Consider the following 18,481-nt stretch of genomic DNA (forward strand, 5'->3'; position numbering starts at 1 on the left):
CTGTGCGGAAGCGTCTGTGTCGCTCTTTAAGAAGATGTTCAGAGAGCAGCTTCTTCTGTCTGTACACAGGTGAGGCTGGTTCCTCGCTGCTATTTTTATCTGACATTGTTTATCGATTCTTTTTCACTGGAAAAAGGTGTAAAAATCCCTGCGCGCGCTTCCTCTGTATTGTCAACTTCCGCGGAATTGTTGTTCGTTCGTTCGTTCATTTTTCGCCCTTATAAAACACAGCTGTGTGGTTATTAATAAAAGCACAGATGTCTTTAGAGATTTACTTGCATGTAGATTAGATCTACAGAGAAGTGGCTTGATTTGCTCTGAATGTAAAAAATACCAAGTACCCGGCAGTGGGTGGAGTGACGCTGATGGAGCTGTCTGGGATGTTATGACTCTTACACAGTCATAACAGCAGGAGTTTGATCCGGTGACATCGTACCGGTTTTTAAATGGACATTAAGGAACTCAGTCAGAGTTTTTCGCTCTCACCGTTGATCTGTTTGACTCTCACCGTGTTTTTGCTGCTCTTCACGTCTGCTGAAGGTAAGCTCATGCAATACACCTCATGTACCTACTCACTAAGCTCAGTGTGAGTAGAGCTCTAATTTAAGGCGATCCCATATGGCATGAAAGTTATCTTTCATATCATTCTGTGACGTATGTGTTGGTTTTTTCTGTTTATTTCTTTAGACATTTGGTAACAGTTGTTAGATTTGATTTGATAATCTAATAATATAAAGATTCAAAGTTTTATAAAAAGCTGTTCTCATTGAAAACCCAGTGATTCTGTTGGTATAAGTTTCATCCACCAAATTCAAACTGGAACAACATGTTTGTCGATCTGCGAATCCTTTATTTAACAAACAGAGCTGAATGAGAACCAGCAGACTAACCACAGGAACACTTTATCTGTAACCTACACATTCACACAAAGAGCTGGACTAAACAATAACTGAGTAACAAAGGGCTGGAAAGATAAACCGGTCTCCCAGCATGGCAGCTGGCTTTTCACCCATCATGTCCATTTGGTTTCCTGCACCCACACACCCACACCCACCCACACACCCATAGATGCCAATCTTCTTAATACAGAAGAAATCATTTGTTAAAGTGAAACACAATCTGCTTGTTTCCCTAAACTGTTTTAATCGGCCACGTTTCCGTATTTTATATTCACGAATTTCAGAAACAACAACTGCTTGCATTCAGGACTTTGCCTGGTCAGCAGCTGACGGAGCGAGTAATTGCTTCCTCCATTCATCCCCTTTCTGAGGACGTATTGTCCAGCAGGGAGTATTTAACCCACATGTCATGTGTCCTTATCCTTGCTTTTTGTCCTTCTTCACTCCTCTAAGTTATGCTTCCCCTTCACTTATTATCTATAAGACCTTGGTTGCCCTGGTTACGCAAGATAAAGATATATCTCCATCTGGACACCATCAGTCATTTGATGTTTGTACTTCATAGATAAATTGAAGGAGAAGGAGACTGGTGATTTTCGACACAGGTCAGATGTTAGCAGAAAACAGGAAATTAATTGATTGGCAAACAATTATTTGGAGACTATGCTTTCGATGAAATGAAAGAAAAAAAAAAACATTAAAAAAAAAACTCCACCCATTCTCTTGATGAAGTTTCTCCACTGTCTCAGATTTTCCACTTTTCTGTTTTCAGATCTGCTCCTGTCCTCTCACAGGTGTTGTGAGTCGTCAGGGTTACATGAGCCGTATGAGCCATAACATCCATTCACACTGTGTCTAATTTTCCACTGTTTTCAGATCAGTTATAATATTGAATACATGAGTTCGGAAACTATATTTGCGCATTAGAGAATCATTTCAACGGTCTTGTCTTCATAAGCGTTAGGAGGTAGCTGTAGAAAGAAGACGAGCAAAGTCGAGACAGGCTCTGAAAATAAGAGAGATTTGTTTATCATTGAGAAGGTTCGGTTGGTTCAAAGTCACTGCACAAAACCGTAACCGGGTTTTTGACCGTTGGTTGGACAAAACATTTGAAGACGTCACTTTGGACTATGGTACGAAATTGTGCAAAGTTTTATGCAATTAAAATAATAACGTTGAAGGTGTTTTAATGACAAGATTTCAACATGGACCAGAGCAGATTCCAGAATTAAATTTCGCTCCATCTCTCAGGTCAGTTACAGGTGATAGGATCACCTCATCCCATCGTGGCCACTCCGGGCGATGACGTCATCCTGCCGTGCCACGTGGAGCCTGCGGTGAACGTGGCGGGGTTAACGGTGGAGTGGTCGAGGCCCGACCTTCGACCTTATCCCAATGATCTGCAGAAGCGGGTCGGCTTTGTGCATCTTTACCGGGACAGCCGTGAGGTCCTGGACATGAAGATCTCGTCGTACGTCCTGAGGACGGCGCTGTTCTTAGAAGACCTGAGACGAGGCAACATATCGCTCAAGATCACTAATGTGACGCTCACAGACGAAGGGAGATACAGATGTTTCATCCCAAAGTTAAAAAGCCTGAAAAAATCTTCTATTGTTAATCTTGAAATTGGTGAGTTCATTTGTTGAGATGGTTCATGGTTTGACTTAAAACTAATTTATTATACCAACGTTTTGTCTTGTCTGTACAAGGTCAAATCATAATACACATACAAGATCACCTCGACCATTGAGGGTCATTTTGTGAACGACTTCTTCTATGTTGCTGTTGCCCTGGACTACTGTTGTCTCCCTTAGATACTATTATGTTGTAAATCATTAAGAAACCTTCTGTTTTCCCAGATCAAAGCTCAACTAATACCTCAACAGAGACGCCGCTAAATCCCAAAAACCTCCGAACCCCGGGTCCTACAGAAGAGATGGACAGTGAGGGTGAGAGAATGATTCAAACATGAAATTGTCAACGTTATCAGCAGAAACGTTTTGCTTTTTAACCTCTGTATCTCCATTTGGAAGCGAAATTAAACCCAATGTTCGATACGTTTCAGTATTGGCAATCAATATATTTACATTGAGTATTTTTTTAACACTTTTGATAGTGGCAGTGGAGTCCACCATTCTTGCTCTATGTTCACTAAAATGTTCAACTGGTGAAACACAGAGGGGCTTTTATTGTGAAAAGGTCACAGGAAATGTGACTGGATCACTCAGCGACAGCGTCATTATATTAAGCTGCACTTTATGTTACCACGGGTAACCACGGGTTACGTTGCTCTCGACTCTGCTTGATTTTCCAGCAGGTGACGTGTCCAGTCGGAGCAGACTGGCCCTCCTTTTCGCCTTTTTGCTGATTGTGGCTTTTGTAGTCGGAGGATTTTTAGTACGTGTGTGTGTGTGTGGGAAAAAAAAAAAGAAGGTAAGTCAGACGCTTTATTTTTTATTTTTGGATTCTATGTATTTTCTTCAATGATAAGTGCTGGATAAAATAAAGGAAACAGAATGTGTAATTTGTGTGTAGATCTTTTTCTTTGGGAGACAGTTGACTAATAATTTTCTTTTAATTGTTCCTCCAGCTTATGACAGCACCTTAAATATACCTGTGGGGTTGAAAACTCTGACGCCACTTTCAGGTGCCTTGCTCGGTAAACATTGTTAAAGGAGATGAGAGCACTACCCGCTTACCCGGATATAATTAGTTGATGAATTCACACCAGAAACGTCTCTGGCCACGAGTGAACTCAGAGGATCTGCAGAAGAGAGACTTTCATGATGTGGATTAAAAATGGACCTGTGATATTTAAATACTGAAACCTGCTCTGATGACATCTGTTGAGTTGAAATAGAACTAGTCTGTTCCTCATTTGAATTATGATTACATCTGCTGCGTGCACACCCACATGAACTTTGCATGCAGCTTTTAGTTGGACGTGGACACACAGAGGCATTTCATCTGCATTTAGATACACTTCCTTTGGAGAGAAAAGTCATCATTTTAGTTATGCCCTCCTTTTATTTGCAGCGTATGCATGTTGCAATATGCAGGCATATTGCAGATCCATATACAAATAACGCACCAAACAGGTTTGTATAATAACATACTAAATGCTTTACGGCAGAGTCATGACATATAAGTTCCAATTCATGTAATCTCACCTCCTCCAATGCAAATCTCTCCTGTGCACCACTTCCTCATGTGCGATGGTGGATTTCGGTGCGTCGTCCTCACTAACACTTCCGTGATCAATATATTTAAACAGTAGATCCGTCTGTTTGTGGAGCGCTTGAGCCTTCAGTAGTCTCCTGTTTCTGTATCCAAGGCCAGATCATTTCAGCTGTTCAGTAAAAGCCGCAGTGTTTCCTTATCTCCAGTCACAGAGGGAAGCACATTGACTATGGCGCATATATATATATATGTACATCTTGATGCCTTTGCCAAAATGTATCTGTGGAAGTGAGGTTAGATGCACATCACTGCAGGGCGATGTAGAAGCCTTTAAATAAAGTGAGAGGTGGTTATTTTAATTCTTCACACTTCCCACTAGACTGGAATAAATCAGACTGAGCAGTCGACTGGAGGTCAAGTTTCCTTCCTGTTTTTGTGCTTTTTTAAAATGACTGTATTCTGTGTAAATGAGTAAAAGTCAGTACAGAATCGAGCTGCCACTATATGCATCAGCGGTGGTGCATATCACTTACCACAGCATCTGCAGTTTTGCCATGTGAACCTGAAAGTTGAATTTCCTTACTAATGAAGCTGTTTTTCATCTGTGAACTCTGTTCCCTCGACATTGACAAAGCGCCTTTGAACACGTGTCTGAGTAACTGGTTGATTTATTAACTGCTATTTAATTGAATGTGAAATTAAAGCTTTTTCACAACTCTACTTCTTGTTCATTTGCAATTAAAGCACATTTGCAGCGCTTACAGCCAGTGACAAGTTCATCTGTTAACTGATTTGGGAGCAGTTAGCAATGTTCTGCCAAGAGTCCCCATTATCCTCTGGACAGGAGTCAGCAGTTGAAGGTTCAACCATGGGTCTGTTTTTTTTCACTATGGTTCAATGGGAGGAAACAGTTTTAGAGGCTGAATAGAAACACAGACCTGTGTGATGTCAGTAACGTGATTAACAGTGTTGCTATATAAAATATTTCCGTTGAAGGGCCACATTTGCTTCCCACCAAATCTACATCCTCTCACCAAAGCATAACTAATTATTTTATATGTTGACCTCGTGTTCTCAGCTTCTATGACTCAATGAAAAACTGGGTGTTATCTTTGATTGAGTCATCAAGACTGAAACTGATTCTGTTCTCCCATGATATGGAGAAAGTTATCCACGCCTTTGTCACAACTCGACTGGACGGTTGTAATTCCTGGTATTTAGGCCTTCAGCCGTCATTATCTTCACTCGCAGATGCTCCAGAACGCAGCTGCAAGGATGTTGAGCACATCGTTCCAGTCGATTGCTTTTAAGGTTCTTAACGGCCAGCCCCTCTATCACACATCACTGGCGCTCAGCTCCAAGTCGCACAGATCTGAAAGCTCATCTCTCTTGTCTGTCCCACGGTCACGACTAAAACTAAAAGGTGACTGAGCTTTTTGAGTTGCTGCTCCAAAATTATGGATATCAGATGGTAAAAGGACTCGCACTTATATAGCCACTTTCTAGTCTTACTGACAAGTCAAAGCGCTTTCCAATACTTGCCACATTCACCCATTCACTCACATTCATACACTGATGGGACAGCCATCAGGGGCAATGTGGGGTTCAGTATCTTCAGTATCTTGCCCAAGGATACTTCGACATGTGACCTGGAGGAGTCTGGGATTGAACCACAGACCTTCTAATTAGTCGACGGCCCGCTCTACTTCCTGAGCCGCAGCCGCCGCGCCCAGATGAGCTCCCGCCATCTCTATTTTTAAATCTCAGCTGAAGACAGATATATATTTATCAAATTTAGTATGTTTTCCTTGTGTTTTCATTTATTTGTCCTTTGTACAGCACTTTGTTCAGCTCAAGCTGTGTTAAAATCTGCTCTAGAAATAAACTTGACAAACGTGTTGGAGGAGCTGGTTGATGTTCATCACCTCAACGCAACATGTGTGAGACTTGAAGCAAAATCTGAAGCTTTAACATCCGCATCGTGACGTCAAGAGTCTAAAACCTGCAAAAAAACTTGAAAGTGCTTAGTTTTTGGAAAGTTCATTTACATTTCTATAGATCTGGCCTACGGTTTTTTGTGTCTTTTGGGTTGTTTTTCTTCATCAATGCTCTGGGGGAAGCACCAAAAAAAAAACAAAAAAACATCATCATCGACATCATGGAAACATTTGCTCAAATCTCACACGGTTATAAAGGATGTTGAAACAAGAGGAGTGAATTCAAGTGTCAAACTAAGACTGTAAACCCGTTTAACCTGTAAGCTGTTAGTTTCTCTAAAACTCCCACAGTGCACGAATAAATAGCTGGAGTTGCTGTTTCATTATCTTGCTGATCCAGCTAATTCTTTTTATTCATTTGCAGAAATGTACATTAAGGAGATCAAAACCTGAGTGTATAGCCCTGTTTTTCTCCACAAGCAGTAATTTTCTTCTCATAAGAAGCTCTGAACAAATATCCAGTTAACACTTTCCTCTGATAAGTTTCCATTTCCCTGAAATACAGTTTTTTTCAGTCATTCAGGTGCTTTTGGAAAGTGGGTAGTGTGATTTACAAAGGTTGATTTAGATGGCATGAACATTCAAGCTCCAGCCTACATAAGATTTATATATATCTTCTCTTCAGGCTTTCACTTTATTCCTTTGATAATTTCTCAGTGACTTTATATTCGTCTATGTATTTGTTGCCTTTTGACTTGATTTACTCCCCCGGCTTCTTTATAGGCTAAAATCAGGGTCAAAATGATTTTGAGCTTGTAAAGTGATATTTACAAATGATTCCAAAGTTTGTTGTTATAAATCAACCTTTGTAAACCTGTAATATAAATCTGAATGAGAAATTCAAGTTTGTGGATGTGAATAAATTTAGCTTGTGGCGAGATTTGTGTTTTTTAAAAGAGAGACAATGTGAACCAAAACTGAACCAGTTTTTTAACAAATACAAATCTCTTCAAAACAAGCACAATTTCTTCACAGGAACTTGAATTTCTCATGCAGAATTTTTTTTTACAGGTTTGCAAAGGTTGATTTACAACTACAAACATTGGAATTATGGGTACAACTTCAAAATCATGTGGACCCTAGCTTGAGCACATATACATATTTGGGTGCACATGATTTACCATTTCTCACTGGTTGTGTTCGATCAAGGTGAGATTCTGGCCTGAGTTGGATTCTAGCAACCCTATGAGTAATTGTATTACAGTTTCTCTCTGTCGCTTTGGTACATTTCTCAGATCAGAATTGAAATTCTCAAAACTACTTGTTCAATCTTCACATCATTGTGTCACTTGTGCAAATAGAAAACAGCAGTTTCTCATTTCTATGAACAAGTTGCAAATGCTTTGGTTCATCCATGCAAATGATTATGTACAATTCTCTGCTGTTTCCTACATTATCAATTGCTTATGTCATATTGATCAAAATGTATTATAATGGTTCTCTGTTGAATAGTCTCACCCCCCACAACATTTAGGCATTAGTTCATCGCATAAGTCTTTACATGCAAAATGGTTGAACAAGTTGTCATAATATGTCAAACATATCTCTATACATTTCCATCAGACTTTTTTTTCCTAAATCTGTCCTGAATTGGTAAATCGCTCCCAGGTGAATTTTGACTTTCTCTAACGAAGGGAAATGTGTGAAGCATTCGATCAACAAATGATCAACCAGTTTTCTGAAATAGCTCAAAGGTGCATCTCATGAACCATCAACTGGTAAGTATATATATATATATATATATATATATATATATATATAGCCGGAGCACAACACAATGTTACAATGTCTGACAATGGAAGGACAAGGAATTGAACAGGGTCAACACCCAGAGAGAAGAAGAAGAGGAAGAGGAGTGAGGCTGCGTGGCGGAGGAGTTGGGAGCCAAAACAGAGAACACATGGTCTGTCAACAAATTACAGTACAAACAGTAAAAGCATAAATGTGAATCTTGTCCAGTCTCTTGCAATCAATCTCCCACATACACTAAGGTGTAACTTACAATTTACAATAAGTGTTATCCAAACTTTAGCCATAGTTTACATCAGAACATCCCTCCAGAGTACATTGTTATATTGACAACACGACTAAGCAATTTGACTCTTATCCGTACACAATAACACAAAGACTTGTCATTCTGATGGCAGTGACATGTTCATTGACACAGATATTTACTTTTGAGAGATGAACTAAGGATTTTGAGCAAGAGACTGACTTTTGCAGGTAATCCATGGTGTTTTGCTGTTTGTACGAATTGTTTTGAGAAATTCACTTACTGTTTTGCAAATGTCGAGGATGATTCGAGAAATGTACCAAAGCGACTGAGAAAAAAAAACTGTAAATAAAATCACTTTCCATATCATTCCTTTTTTTTTGTATTACATCGTGATCCATTAAAAGTCTTCTGTGGGACTCAGTTATAAACAAAAATAATGAATCTGATAAGTCAAATAGTTTAAACGAAGACAATTTAGGACCAGTTAAGTAAATTAAATTATGGGCATCCAACAAAAATGGAATAAAATAGAAAAAGAAACAAAACCAATCCAAATAACAAAAAATATGGCGTAAAAAAAAAAAAGAAGACAAGAAAGTCATCAGCATCAGCATCTTCTTCTTCTTTTGCTCGGGGCTGGAAATGTCTCGTCTGGCTACAGGAAGTCACGTGATTTCTGAGGAAAAAAAAACCAAAACACACGGACTAGCACAGAGCTTGTAATGAAACGCAACCAAAACGCTCAACTGCCACGGAAACTACAATGTTAAGCAAACAAATCAGGATAATCAGGCGGTGAATTAGCTAACGACCCCGGGAACTAATGTTAGTTCGCTTACAAGCCTTTGTTACACCATGAATTTAAGAGGACTGTTTCAGGACTTCAATCCCAGGTAACGTTAGCACTGCGATTTAGCACTTTAGCTAACTAGCTATGTAGCTACCTAGCATTGCATGGCTGTTCGTTGCCCTGCTGTACGAAAATGTACTAAAATGCCTGTTTTGAATACATGTGAATACATATTTTAGTAGCTAAACAGATAAAAGTAAACTGTGAGCTAACGACTAGCACGGTAGCTAAAACGGAAAAAAATGTCTCTGGTTTAACAAGGCCTGGCAAACATGCTAGCTAAAGTAACGTTGGGAATTTGCTAGTTAAAGCTGACTAGCTGCACGGTAACTGATGGAACTAGCAATGGGGCTGCACATAAGGGTTCGTGGTGTTATTGATTGTTTAATTTGTTCTGTTTGATTATTCTGATAAATTTGATGATCGACCGAGTCGTTTTGTCAATAAGATGTCAGTAAAATGCCCATCATAGCTTTCCAAATCCTTAATATTCACATTTGAGAAACTGAAGGCAGAGAATTTTGACATATTTTCTTTAAGAAAGGCTTAAAATTATTCATTGGTTATGATGAAATAGTTGAGGATAATTTTTTCGATCAACTAATCAGTGCAGCTCTAAACTGTATGACATGATAACTGCAGCCATTTAGTCAATTCTTCAGGCATGTGTTCAGAAATTATACTTAATAATGTGAGACGGTGTCTTGTTCTATTTACAATTAATGAAAACTTACGATTGACATCAACTCTTCCATGACCCTAACTTTCAGGTTGCTCATTTTATGTGTCACTCTCTTCAAACATTGATATTTTACTAATACACATTCTCCACACACCACCATCTGTTTTTATAATGTTTTAAGAAAATGGTTCCCTCCATTGTCTGTAACTATAAGAACTCGGTCTCTTTCCCCTGTTGCAGTAAGTTCCTGATCTACTCCTGTCTGCTGCTGTTCTCTGTGTTGCTGTCCTTGAGGCTGGATGGAGTTATCCAGTGGAGCTACTGGGCTGTTTTTACCCCAATATGGCTTTGGAAGCTGTTGGTCATCTTTGGGGCCTCTGTGGGCACTGGGGTCTGGGCCCACAACCCTCAGTACAGGTAGACTTAAAACACACATTTATAGTTCAGAGGGTAAAACTAGAAGTCCAGCACATTAAACTGCTTCTCTTCTCATATGTTTACTGCACACTCAATGACTATGTGTGTCATTAGGACACCAGTGGTTGGGAAATTAAAAGTTTTTACCCACACACTAAAAAAAGTAAACTGCATCTGCTCTCAATATTGACCTCAATATGTGTGAAGCGTTGAGTGTTGGTGCTTTCAGAATATATTTGCACAATAGAATATTTGCTTTAAATCTGCAGTAATGAGGATTTAACCAAAAGCAGCTTTATGTGTGTATTGTGTGTGATTTTTTTCTGTTTAGTCGGCCTTCTAAATAATAAAATTGGGCCTTTGTGTGTCTTCTCTTAGGGCCGAAGGGGAGACATGTGTGGAGTTCAAGGCCATGCTGATCGCTGTGGGCCTTCACGTCCTGCTGCTGATGTTTGAGGTGTTGGTGTGCGACCGTGTAGCGAGGGGAAACTACTTTTGGCTTCTCGTCTTCATGCCTCTCTTCTTCGTGTCACCCGTTTCTGTAGCAGCCTGCGTCTGGGGGTTTAGACACGACCGCTCTCTTGAGGTAAAGAATCTTAATACATACAAGGAACGACACCAGGAACGCAAAACAAAACGTCACAAACCTGCAGCCGAACTCTTGTAACTGTGGCTAGATAATTTAAGTTTGTTACTTCGTTACTAATTCTGTATTAGGTGAGAGTTCAGGAATGGTTAATCCTTTTTATATGAACAGTCCTTGCATATAGACAAAGGTTAACACCTGTTGTAGGATATTTACATTATTTTCATTAAATATGTTTCAAGGTGTTCATGGCTCCTGTCACTGTGTGATGTCATAATAAACACTGTAATCTTGTTTGATCACCATGCAAGACAAAACGAGCAGTGTTTCATACGTCCAAAATTTCATATGTTTAAAATTACAGTGCTGAACTTGTGTCTTCTTCATCCCTCCATCTCCTCAGCTGGAGGTGTTGTGTTCAGTGAACATTCTCCAGTTCATCTTCATCGCTCTGAAGCTGGACAGGATCATCAACTGGCCCTGGCTGGTGAGATACTCTGACACAAACTAGATCAGAAATTAGCCATTGTTTGTCTATCATACACTACAGTTCTATTCACATGTAATCTATATGTTCATTATGCTTTCACTGTAGGGCCACAGATGGTTATAATATTCTCCTTCCCTTCATCTTCTTAAATGAAACCTGTGTGTGTGTGTGTGTGTCGGGTTTGCAGGTGGTGTGTGTCCCACTGTGGATCCTGATGTCCTTCCTGTGCCTTGTCGTCCTCTACTACATCATCTGGTCTGTCCTCTTCCTCCGCTCCATTGACATCATCGCCGAGCAACGGCGAACTCACATCACCATGGCAATCAGTTGGATGACCATTGTCGTACCGCTTCTCACCTTTGAAGTGAGTTTCAGATACAAATATGTTACTGTTCAGTTCGTTGTTTCTGTTTCATTTATTTACATCCACATTTTGGGCATTTTTCTCAAATTAAAATGACGCTGTTTTTATTCCCTTCTTAAATTATATCATTAACTACACACATACTAATTATATTGTTGCACCTGTCTCACAAAATTAAATAGAAAACTTGGATCTAAAGTGGCTGTACTAATATAAATAGCCTACCCTGCCCTTCACTGGCCTTAAATGTACAGTTCTTTTAATAGTCAGTTTAAAATGTACACAGGGTGTCCTGGAAAGGCTTGTTCAAAAATAAAACACTCATTTTTGTTTTACACTTTCATTATCCACCTTTACTTATATGCTGCATGCACTTTCACCCCTCCCCAATTACATCCTTTGACCCCCCCCCAACATTCCCCCAACATTGTCTCTTAGATCCTTCTGGTGCACAAGCTGGACGGACACAACAGCCTGAGCTACGTGTGCGTGTTCGTCCCCCTCTGGCTCTCCCTGCTCACACTCATGGCCACCACCTTTGGTCAGAAGGGAGGGAACCACTGTGAGTATTTAAAGCCTGCAATGTGCTGTGGGCTGCTGAATGTCTCCACTGGGTGGGGGGGTTTACTGCTATTCTTTTCTGTGATAACCAATAAAACCTTACAATCCAAAGTATTTGACAGCACTAAAGCACCACTTTATTAGGTACTAAACTAATGAAACTGTTCAGCCATTAAGTATTTTTTTATTCTGCCTATTGATTTAGGTTTTTTTTTATATTGTCACAGACGTGATTGTTCAGTTATATTTTAACACTGAGCTCATAGTTTGAGATGATGATGATGTAATGCACTGTATCTTTACCTCTCAATATAAAGTGGTCCAGCACAAAACCACCTTTAGCTTTGGCTGCAGTAATAATCATAAAATCTACATGTTTTTAACAGTGTCGCCATAAACTGAACATGAGTTTCATAAAGATAGCAATGCAGTACAGGTGTACCTAATAAAGTGGCCACTGGGTGTATACTGGTAGTCATTTATACTTATTATTTTGTTCTTTGATTTGCTTTGTGTGTCAAATCTATGACAGAAACTGATGATTATTTTAATTACTGAAAAATATCAAAATCGAAAGATTCAGTTTATAATCACAGAAAACAGAAAAACTGAATAATTCCTCATTTTAGAGAAAACACATCCTGACAGCTGGTTTTACGGCTCAGTTTCTGAATACAGGCTGTGTGCGTTTCTCTGTGGACTTAAAGATTTGATACTTTCACAGTATTAATATAGAACCTAGACCTGATCTATAATCTACCTTTACTTATACAACATGGGACCTTTTAAACTTTGTTGTACTCTTGTAGTACGTTAATTTTTTATGGTAGTTGTCAAATTAAAACATTGTCATTTCTGTCCTGATGTTCCTATAGGGTGGTTTGGAATCCGCAAAGACTTCTGCCACTTCCTGTTGGAGCTCCTACCCTTCCTGCGAGAGTATGGCAACGTGTCCTACGACCTCCAACGCAGCGAGGACCCCGAGGCAGTTGAGGATCTGCCCGTCCCCGAGCCGCCACCAAAGATTGCCCCCATGTTCCACAAGAAGACCGGCGTGGTGATCACACAGAGCCCTGGGAAGTACTTCGTCCCGCCACCGAAACTCTGCATCGACATGCCTGACTAAGTGTGTCAGTGCTGAAGTGGTGGAGGGGGGCGCTGCTATACTGATGTGTTTAACACATGAAGCCAAAACAGCAGAGGACAATGCGTTTGGCTTTTATCTACTGTCCTGAAGGATTTGGTCCCCTCACCTGAACTCTGGCAGGAAAGGACACGACACTAGAACCATTATGGTGATTATTAATGGATCCAGTATCCTCACATTGGTTTCAGACTCCCCTGACTCCCCTGCCTTCTCTGTCGAGGAATCAAAATAGCAAACTTTTATTTTTCACCTGTAGGTGAACTCTCACTGTGTTGTTTACTCTCAAGTTTTATCCATTCTGAAGACTGACTCTTTTCGGGGAGGAAACTGACCACAGACGCATCTCAGATCCAATCGGATCTGAACATTAAGGCTGACATGACTGCAGAGTCACAGAAGAGGAGCTGAAGATTTGACTCTAAAATAAAGCAGGGATCTACTGCTGTTACAAAGAGTGAGTCAGAGACGATGCTCGCCTTGCTTTGTGATGGGGACCAGTTGATCGAGAGAGAGAGAGAGAGAGACTCTCTAGCTTGAATTTGGGATCAGTTTTACCGTTGTTGCTCCTGTTTTCACTGTTGACCATGTAGATGGAGAAAACAGGGCAAGGTGAGGTTAAAGGAAATGTTCAGAACTTTTCATGTCTGTTTTACATGCCCAGATGTACATTGAAAGAGTTATTGATCTCGAATCAGTCCTCCTATTCATACTAGCTTTGAAGTGATACCCTGCTAGTGCAACTTGATGCTCAAGACGATGTTCTGTGCAAAATACGTTGCAATTTTGGCTGCAGTCGGAAAGTTATAGTCTTTTTAGTACAAAATTCCCCTTTTCCTGTTTCATCAGACAGTGATTTCATCTGCATGACAGATAGAAATTCAAGTAGAGAATTTGATACCAAAGGATTGTAACTAAAAATATCCAAAATAACAGACTGGTGAAGCTTAATATTAGCTGGAATGGATTTTAACACAGGACGACGACACAATCTTGTCCATTTCTTAAATTACAGTTGAGCTATGAGGGGTTACCTGACTGCCAGTATGAACAGAAGAATAATTATAACTCTTTTAATATACATGGTTGTTTTAGGACAGATCGGAAAAAATTGGAGCTTTTCCTGAAAAAGACAAACAATGGATTATGGCACTTTGTTAACCTGTTCCAAGAGGAATCTTGTTAGTTTTGTATTCCTGTTTTTCTTTTGTAAATAACAGAAGTTATCAGGTTAGGGACCAGAGTGGAGATGGCAGTGTTGAATGTTGGAGGCAGACCTGGAAAAAGAAAAACAAAGACTTTTCTTTCAAACACTCATTTGCCTCTGTTTTCATTGTGTGCAAACAATCAAGCGTCACCACATCAAACCAAGACGGAGTTAAACAAGTTGGTAACCACAGATTAAGATTCTTATCTGACTTGACTTTTTTGGTTTGTCCACAACTTTGTCATTCATAATTTTACAATATGCAGTGAATACTGTACCTCATATGGGAGTCAAAGCCCCTGTGTGTAGGATGCGATTTAACAGGTTTCAGACTTTTCAAATGGCTCAAGTTTTTGGTTTGAGAAAAAAGGTTTGTTCAGGAGCCGTGGTTTGTCACTCGCTTTGGTAGGTCTTATTTCATAGGAGTTGCCAAAGCCGGACATCCTTAAATCCTTAATATCGGCCATAACCAGTTGAAACAGTGAAAACTTTGGAATTTCTTTTTATCCAGATCTGATTTAGTAGAGAGTATAACTCCTGAAATTCCCTGTGTGTTTGTGTGTGTGTGTGTGTGTGCGCGTGCGTGCGTGCATTGCCAGATTTCCTCCAAAAAGCAAAAAATAGTCATCTGCATTGTTTAATATTTTATTTTGTTTGCTACAGTGTCCAGCATCTTCTTTGTACCTTTTTGTCCACACATTGTCTTTTTTTTCATTAAACCGGTCTGATTTATTCATCAAGCTCCAACCAGAACACCGTGGTTTCTTCTGATGACCATCATCAGACATCGATACTGTGTACACACATTTATTTATTTAAGAATTAGATGAAAAAAATTAAACGACAACAACAAAAAAATCCCCCTTGAATTGTTCTTTGCTGTCATCATATTACATTGGTTCTTTTCTACAATTTTAAACTTTTTGCATTGATTAATGTCGATCAGCCAAATACTATGGAATCTACCAGGAATTAAGTTGCAGATCAAACTTGCAAACCAGTGTGTTTGCAAGTTTGAACTATTAGTTAGAAAATAGGACTGGGTACCATACTTTCATGCTTTTGTGTACCAACTGAGTTGATTTGAGACTGATTATTTAAAACATTTTCCATTTTATCATCAATACTTACAAATAAAGTAAAATAAAATGACATAAATGCAATGAATAAACATGGATAATAAAACAAAAATGTTCTAAAAGGAAAAGACCAAACTATATACAAAGGGGTACTGTGAAAGATCACAAACATTAAAGGAAAATATTTAAGGCTTTAAGAGATTCCACTGTTTTAATTGCACTGACTGTTGGGGATCGAAAGAACAGTCAGAGTATAGTAAGTCATTAAAATATCAAAAAGGAGTCATAGTATAGTAAGGCATAAAAAGCCACGAAAACGACAGTATAATAAGGAAAAAATGGCATAGACATAGAAAAGACACATCATAGTATAGTAAAGCATAAAGTCATAAAAACATCATAGTATAGTATGACAAAAAAAAGCAATGATACAGTATGGCAAAAATGTTTCAAAAAACGACAGTATGGCAAAAAAGTTTCAAAAAACGACATAGTATAGTGTGTCAAAAAAGTTAAAAGAAAACATAGCATAGTATGGCAAAAAAGTTGATAAAAACAACATAGTACAGTGTGGCAAAAGGTTTTAAAAAACGTCATAGTATATTTTGGCAAAAAAGTTTTTAAAACCGACAGTATAGTATGGCAGAAAAGTGAAAAACACCAACATAGTATAGTATGGCAAAATGTTTTAGAAAACGACATAGTATAGTTTGGAAAAAAAGTGACAGTGAATGACAAAGTATAGTAGCCTATGGCAAAAAAGTTTTTAAAAAACGACATAGTATGGCAAAAAAGTTTTTAAAAAACGACATAGTATAGTATGGCAAATAAACGACATAGTATTGTATGGCAAAATAGTGAAAGAAAATGACAGTATAGTATGGCAAAAAAATGACATATTATAGTCTGGCAAAAAAGTTGAAAAAACAGCATTGTATAGTATGGCAAATAAACGACATAATATAGTAAGGCAAAAAAGTTGAAAAAACGACATAGTATAGTATGGCAAAAAAGTTTCAAATAACGACGTAGTATAGAGTGGCTAAAAAACAATATATTATAGTATGATAAAAAAGTAAAAAAAACGGCATAGTATAGTATGGCAAATAAATGACAGTATAGTATGGCAAAAAATTTGAAAAAATGACATAGTATAGTATGGCAAACAAGTTGAAAAAACGGCATAGTATAGTATGGCAAATAAATGACAGTATAGTATGGTAAAAAATGGCAAAAAAACAATGTAGTATATTAAGGCATAAAAGGTCATAACAACGTCATAGGATGGCAAGGAATCAAACAACATAGTGTAATAAGTCATAAAAATACAAAAAAAAACGTCATAGTATAGTAAGTCATAAAAATGCCAAAAAACGTGATAGTATATTAAGGCATAAAAGGTCATAACAACGTCATAAGATGGCAAGGAATCAAACAACATAGTGTAAGAAGTCATAAAAGTACAAAAAAAAAGTCATAGTATAGTAAGTCATAAAAATGCCAAAAAATGTCATAGTATAGTATGGCAAAAAATGTTGAAAAAACAACATAGTATATTAAGGCAAAAAAGTTCATAACAATGTCATACTATGGCAAGGAATCAAACAACATGGTATAATAAGACATAAAAATGCCAAAAAACATCACAGTACAGTAAGTCATAAAAATGCCAATAAACGCCATAGTATAGTATGGCAAAAAATGTCGAAAAAACAATGTATTATATTAAGGCATAAATGGTCATAACAATGTCATAGGATGGCAAGGAATCAAACAACATGGTATAATGAGTCATAAAAATGACAAAAAACGTCATAGTATAGTAAGTCATGTAAATACCAAAAATTGTCATAGTATTGTATGGCAAAAAATGTCAAAAAAACTGTGTAGTATATTATGGCATAAAAGGTCATAACAACGTCATAGGATGGCAAGGAATCAAACAACATGGTATAATAATTCATAAAAATGCCAAAAAATAACATAGTATAGTATGGCAAAAAATGTTGAAAAAACGTCATAGTATAGTATGGCAAAAAATGTCGAAAAAACAACATAGTATATTAAGGTATAAAAGGTCATAACGCCGTCCTAGGATGGCAAGGAATCAAACAACATGGTATAATAAGTCATAAAAATACCAAAAAAACATCATAGTATAGTATGGCAAAAAATGTCGAAAAAACAGTGTAGTATATTAAGGCATAAAAGGTCATAACAACGTCATAGGATGGCAAGGAATCAAACAACATGGTATAATAAGTCATAAAAATGCCAAAAAACATCACAGTATAGTAAGTCATAAAAATGCCAAAGAACGTCATAGTATAGTATGGCAAAAAATGTCGAAAAGACAACATAGTATATTAAGGCATAAAAGGTCATAACAACGTCATAGGATGGCAAGGAATCAAACAACATGGTATAATAAGTCATAAAAATTCCAAAAAACATCATAGTATAGTATGGCAAAAAATGTCCAAAAAACGTCATAGTATAGTATGGCAAAAAATGGCAAAAAAAACAATGTAGTATATTAAGGCATAAATGGTCATAACAACATCATAGGATGGCAAAGAATCAAACAACATAGTATAATAAGTCATAAAATTACCAAAAAAAAATCATAGTATAGTATGGCAAAAAATAGCAAAAAAACAATGTAGTATATTAAGGCATAAAAGGTCATAACAACGTCATAGGATGGCAAGGAATCAAACAACATGGTATAATAAGTCATAAAAATGCCAAAAAACATCACAGTACAGTAAGTCATAAAAATGCCAAAAAACGTCATAGTATAGTATGGCATAAAATGGCAAAAAATGTCGAAAAAACAGTGTAGTATTTTAAGGCATAAAAGGTCATAACAACGTCATAGGATGGCAAGGAATCAAACAACATGGTATAATAAGTCATAAAAATGACAAAAAACGTCATAGTATACTAAGTGATGTAAATACCAAAAAAACCTTATAGTATGGGGCGTCGTGTAGTGTAGTGGTCTAAGCAGGCGCCCCATGTGTAGA

At 37.9% G+C, this 18,481-nt stretch overlaps 2 protein-coding genes and 1 long non-coding RNA gene across 6 annotated transcripts; 2 read left to right on the forward strand and 1 right to left on the reverse strand.

Annotated features, from left to right (window-relative positions):
- The first annotated feature begins 79 nt into the window (after positions 1-79).
- LOC111657230 (myelin-oligodendrocyte glycoprotein-like) lies at positions 80-4,799 on the forward strand. Of its 4 annotated transcripts, none has more exons than XM_023409321.2 (5): positions 80-540; positions 2,151-2,528; positions 2,759-2,848; positions 3,214-3,332; positions 3,490-4,799. In XM_023409321.2, the coding sequence occupies exons 1-5, from the start codon at positions 447-449 to the stop codon at positions 3,505-3,507; spliced, it is 699 nt and encodes a 232-aa protein (XP_023265089.1). In that variant the 5' UTR covers positions 80-446; the 3' UTR covers positions 3,508-4,799. The 4 variants fall into 4 exon arrangements, with proteins under 4 accessions (XP_023265089.1, XP_023265090.1, XP_087030974.1 ...); XM_023409322.2 differs by having other exon boundaries at positions 3,217-3,332; XM_087174848.1 differs by lacking the exon at positions 3,490-4,799 and having other exon boundaries at positions 3,217-3,482.
- LOC147818946 (uncharacterized) lies at positions 1,665-4,157 on the reverse strand. Its single transcript, XR_015437451.1, has 2 exons — positions 4,070-4,157; positions 1,665-2,404 (listed from the first exon to the last, which is right to left on the reverse strand). It is a non-coding gene; the product is annotated as an uncharacterized LOC147818946 (long non-coding RNA).
- Positions 4,800-8,760: 3,961 nt separating the features above from the next.
- tmem185a (transmembrane protein 185A) lies at positions 8,761-15,120 on the forward strand. The gene is made up of 7 exons (XM_023409334.2): positions 8,761-8,965; positions 9,845-10,021; positions 10,400-10,607; positions 11,011-11,094; positions 11,285-11,461; positions 11,900-12,023; positions 12,898-15,120. The coding sequence occupies exons 1-7, from the start codon at positions 8,928-8,930 to the stop codon at positions 13,146-13,148; spliced, it is 1,059 nt and encodes a 352-aa protein (XP_023265102.1). The 5' UTR covers positions 8,761-8,927; the 3' UTR covers positions 13,149-15,120.
- Positions 15,121-18,481: the final 3,361 nt, after the last annotated feature.

Source organism: Seriola lalandi, unplaced genomic scaffold, assembly GCF_002814215.2.
Source record: "Seriola lalandi dorsalis isolate HSWRI2012SDOR001 ecotype SW California unplaced genomic scaffold, Sedor1 jcf7180002054389, whole genome shotgun sequence".
Taxonomy (NCBI): domain Eukaryota; kingdom Metazoa; phylum Chordata; class Actinopteri; order Carangiformes; family Carangidae; genus Seriola; species Seriola lalandi.

Coding starts and splice junctions, on each gene's coding strand:
- LOC111657230 (XM_087174847.1), top strand. CDS start 447: ATGGACATTAAGGAACTCAGTCAGAGTTTTTCGCTCTCACCGTTGATC. Junction 541..2,150: donor GCTCTTCACGTCTGCTGAAG/GTAAGCTCATGC, acceptor TCCATCTCTCAG/GTCAGTTACAGGTGATAGGA. Junction 2,849..3,213: donor AGAAGAGATGGACAGTGAGG/GTGAGAGAATGA, acceptor TTGATTTTCCAG/CAGGTGACGTGTCCAGTCGG.
- tmem185a (XM_023409334.2), top strand. CDS start 8,928: ATGAATTTAAGAGGACTGTTTCAGGACTTCAATCCCAG. Junction 8,966..9,844: donor TTTCAGGACTTCAATCCCAG/GTAACGTTAGCA, acceptor CCCCTGTTGCAG/TAAGTTCCTGATCTACTCCT. Junction 11,462..11,899: donor TACCGCTTCTCACCTTTGAA/GTGAGTTTCAGA, acceptor ATTGTCTCTTAG/ATCCTTCTGGTGCACAAGCT.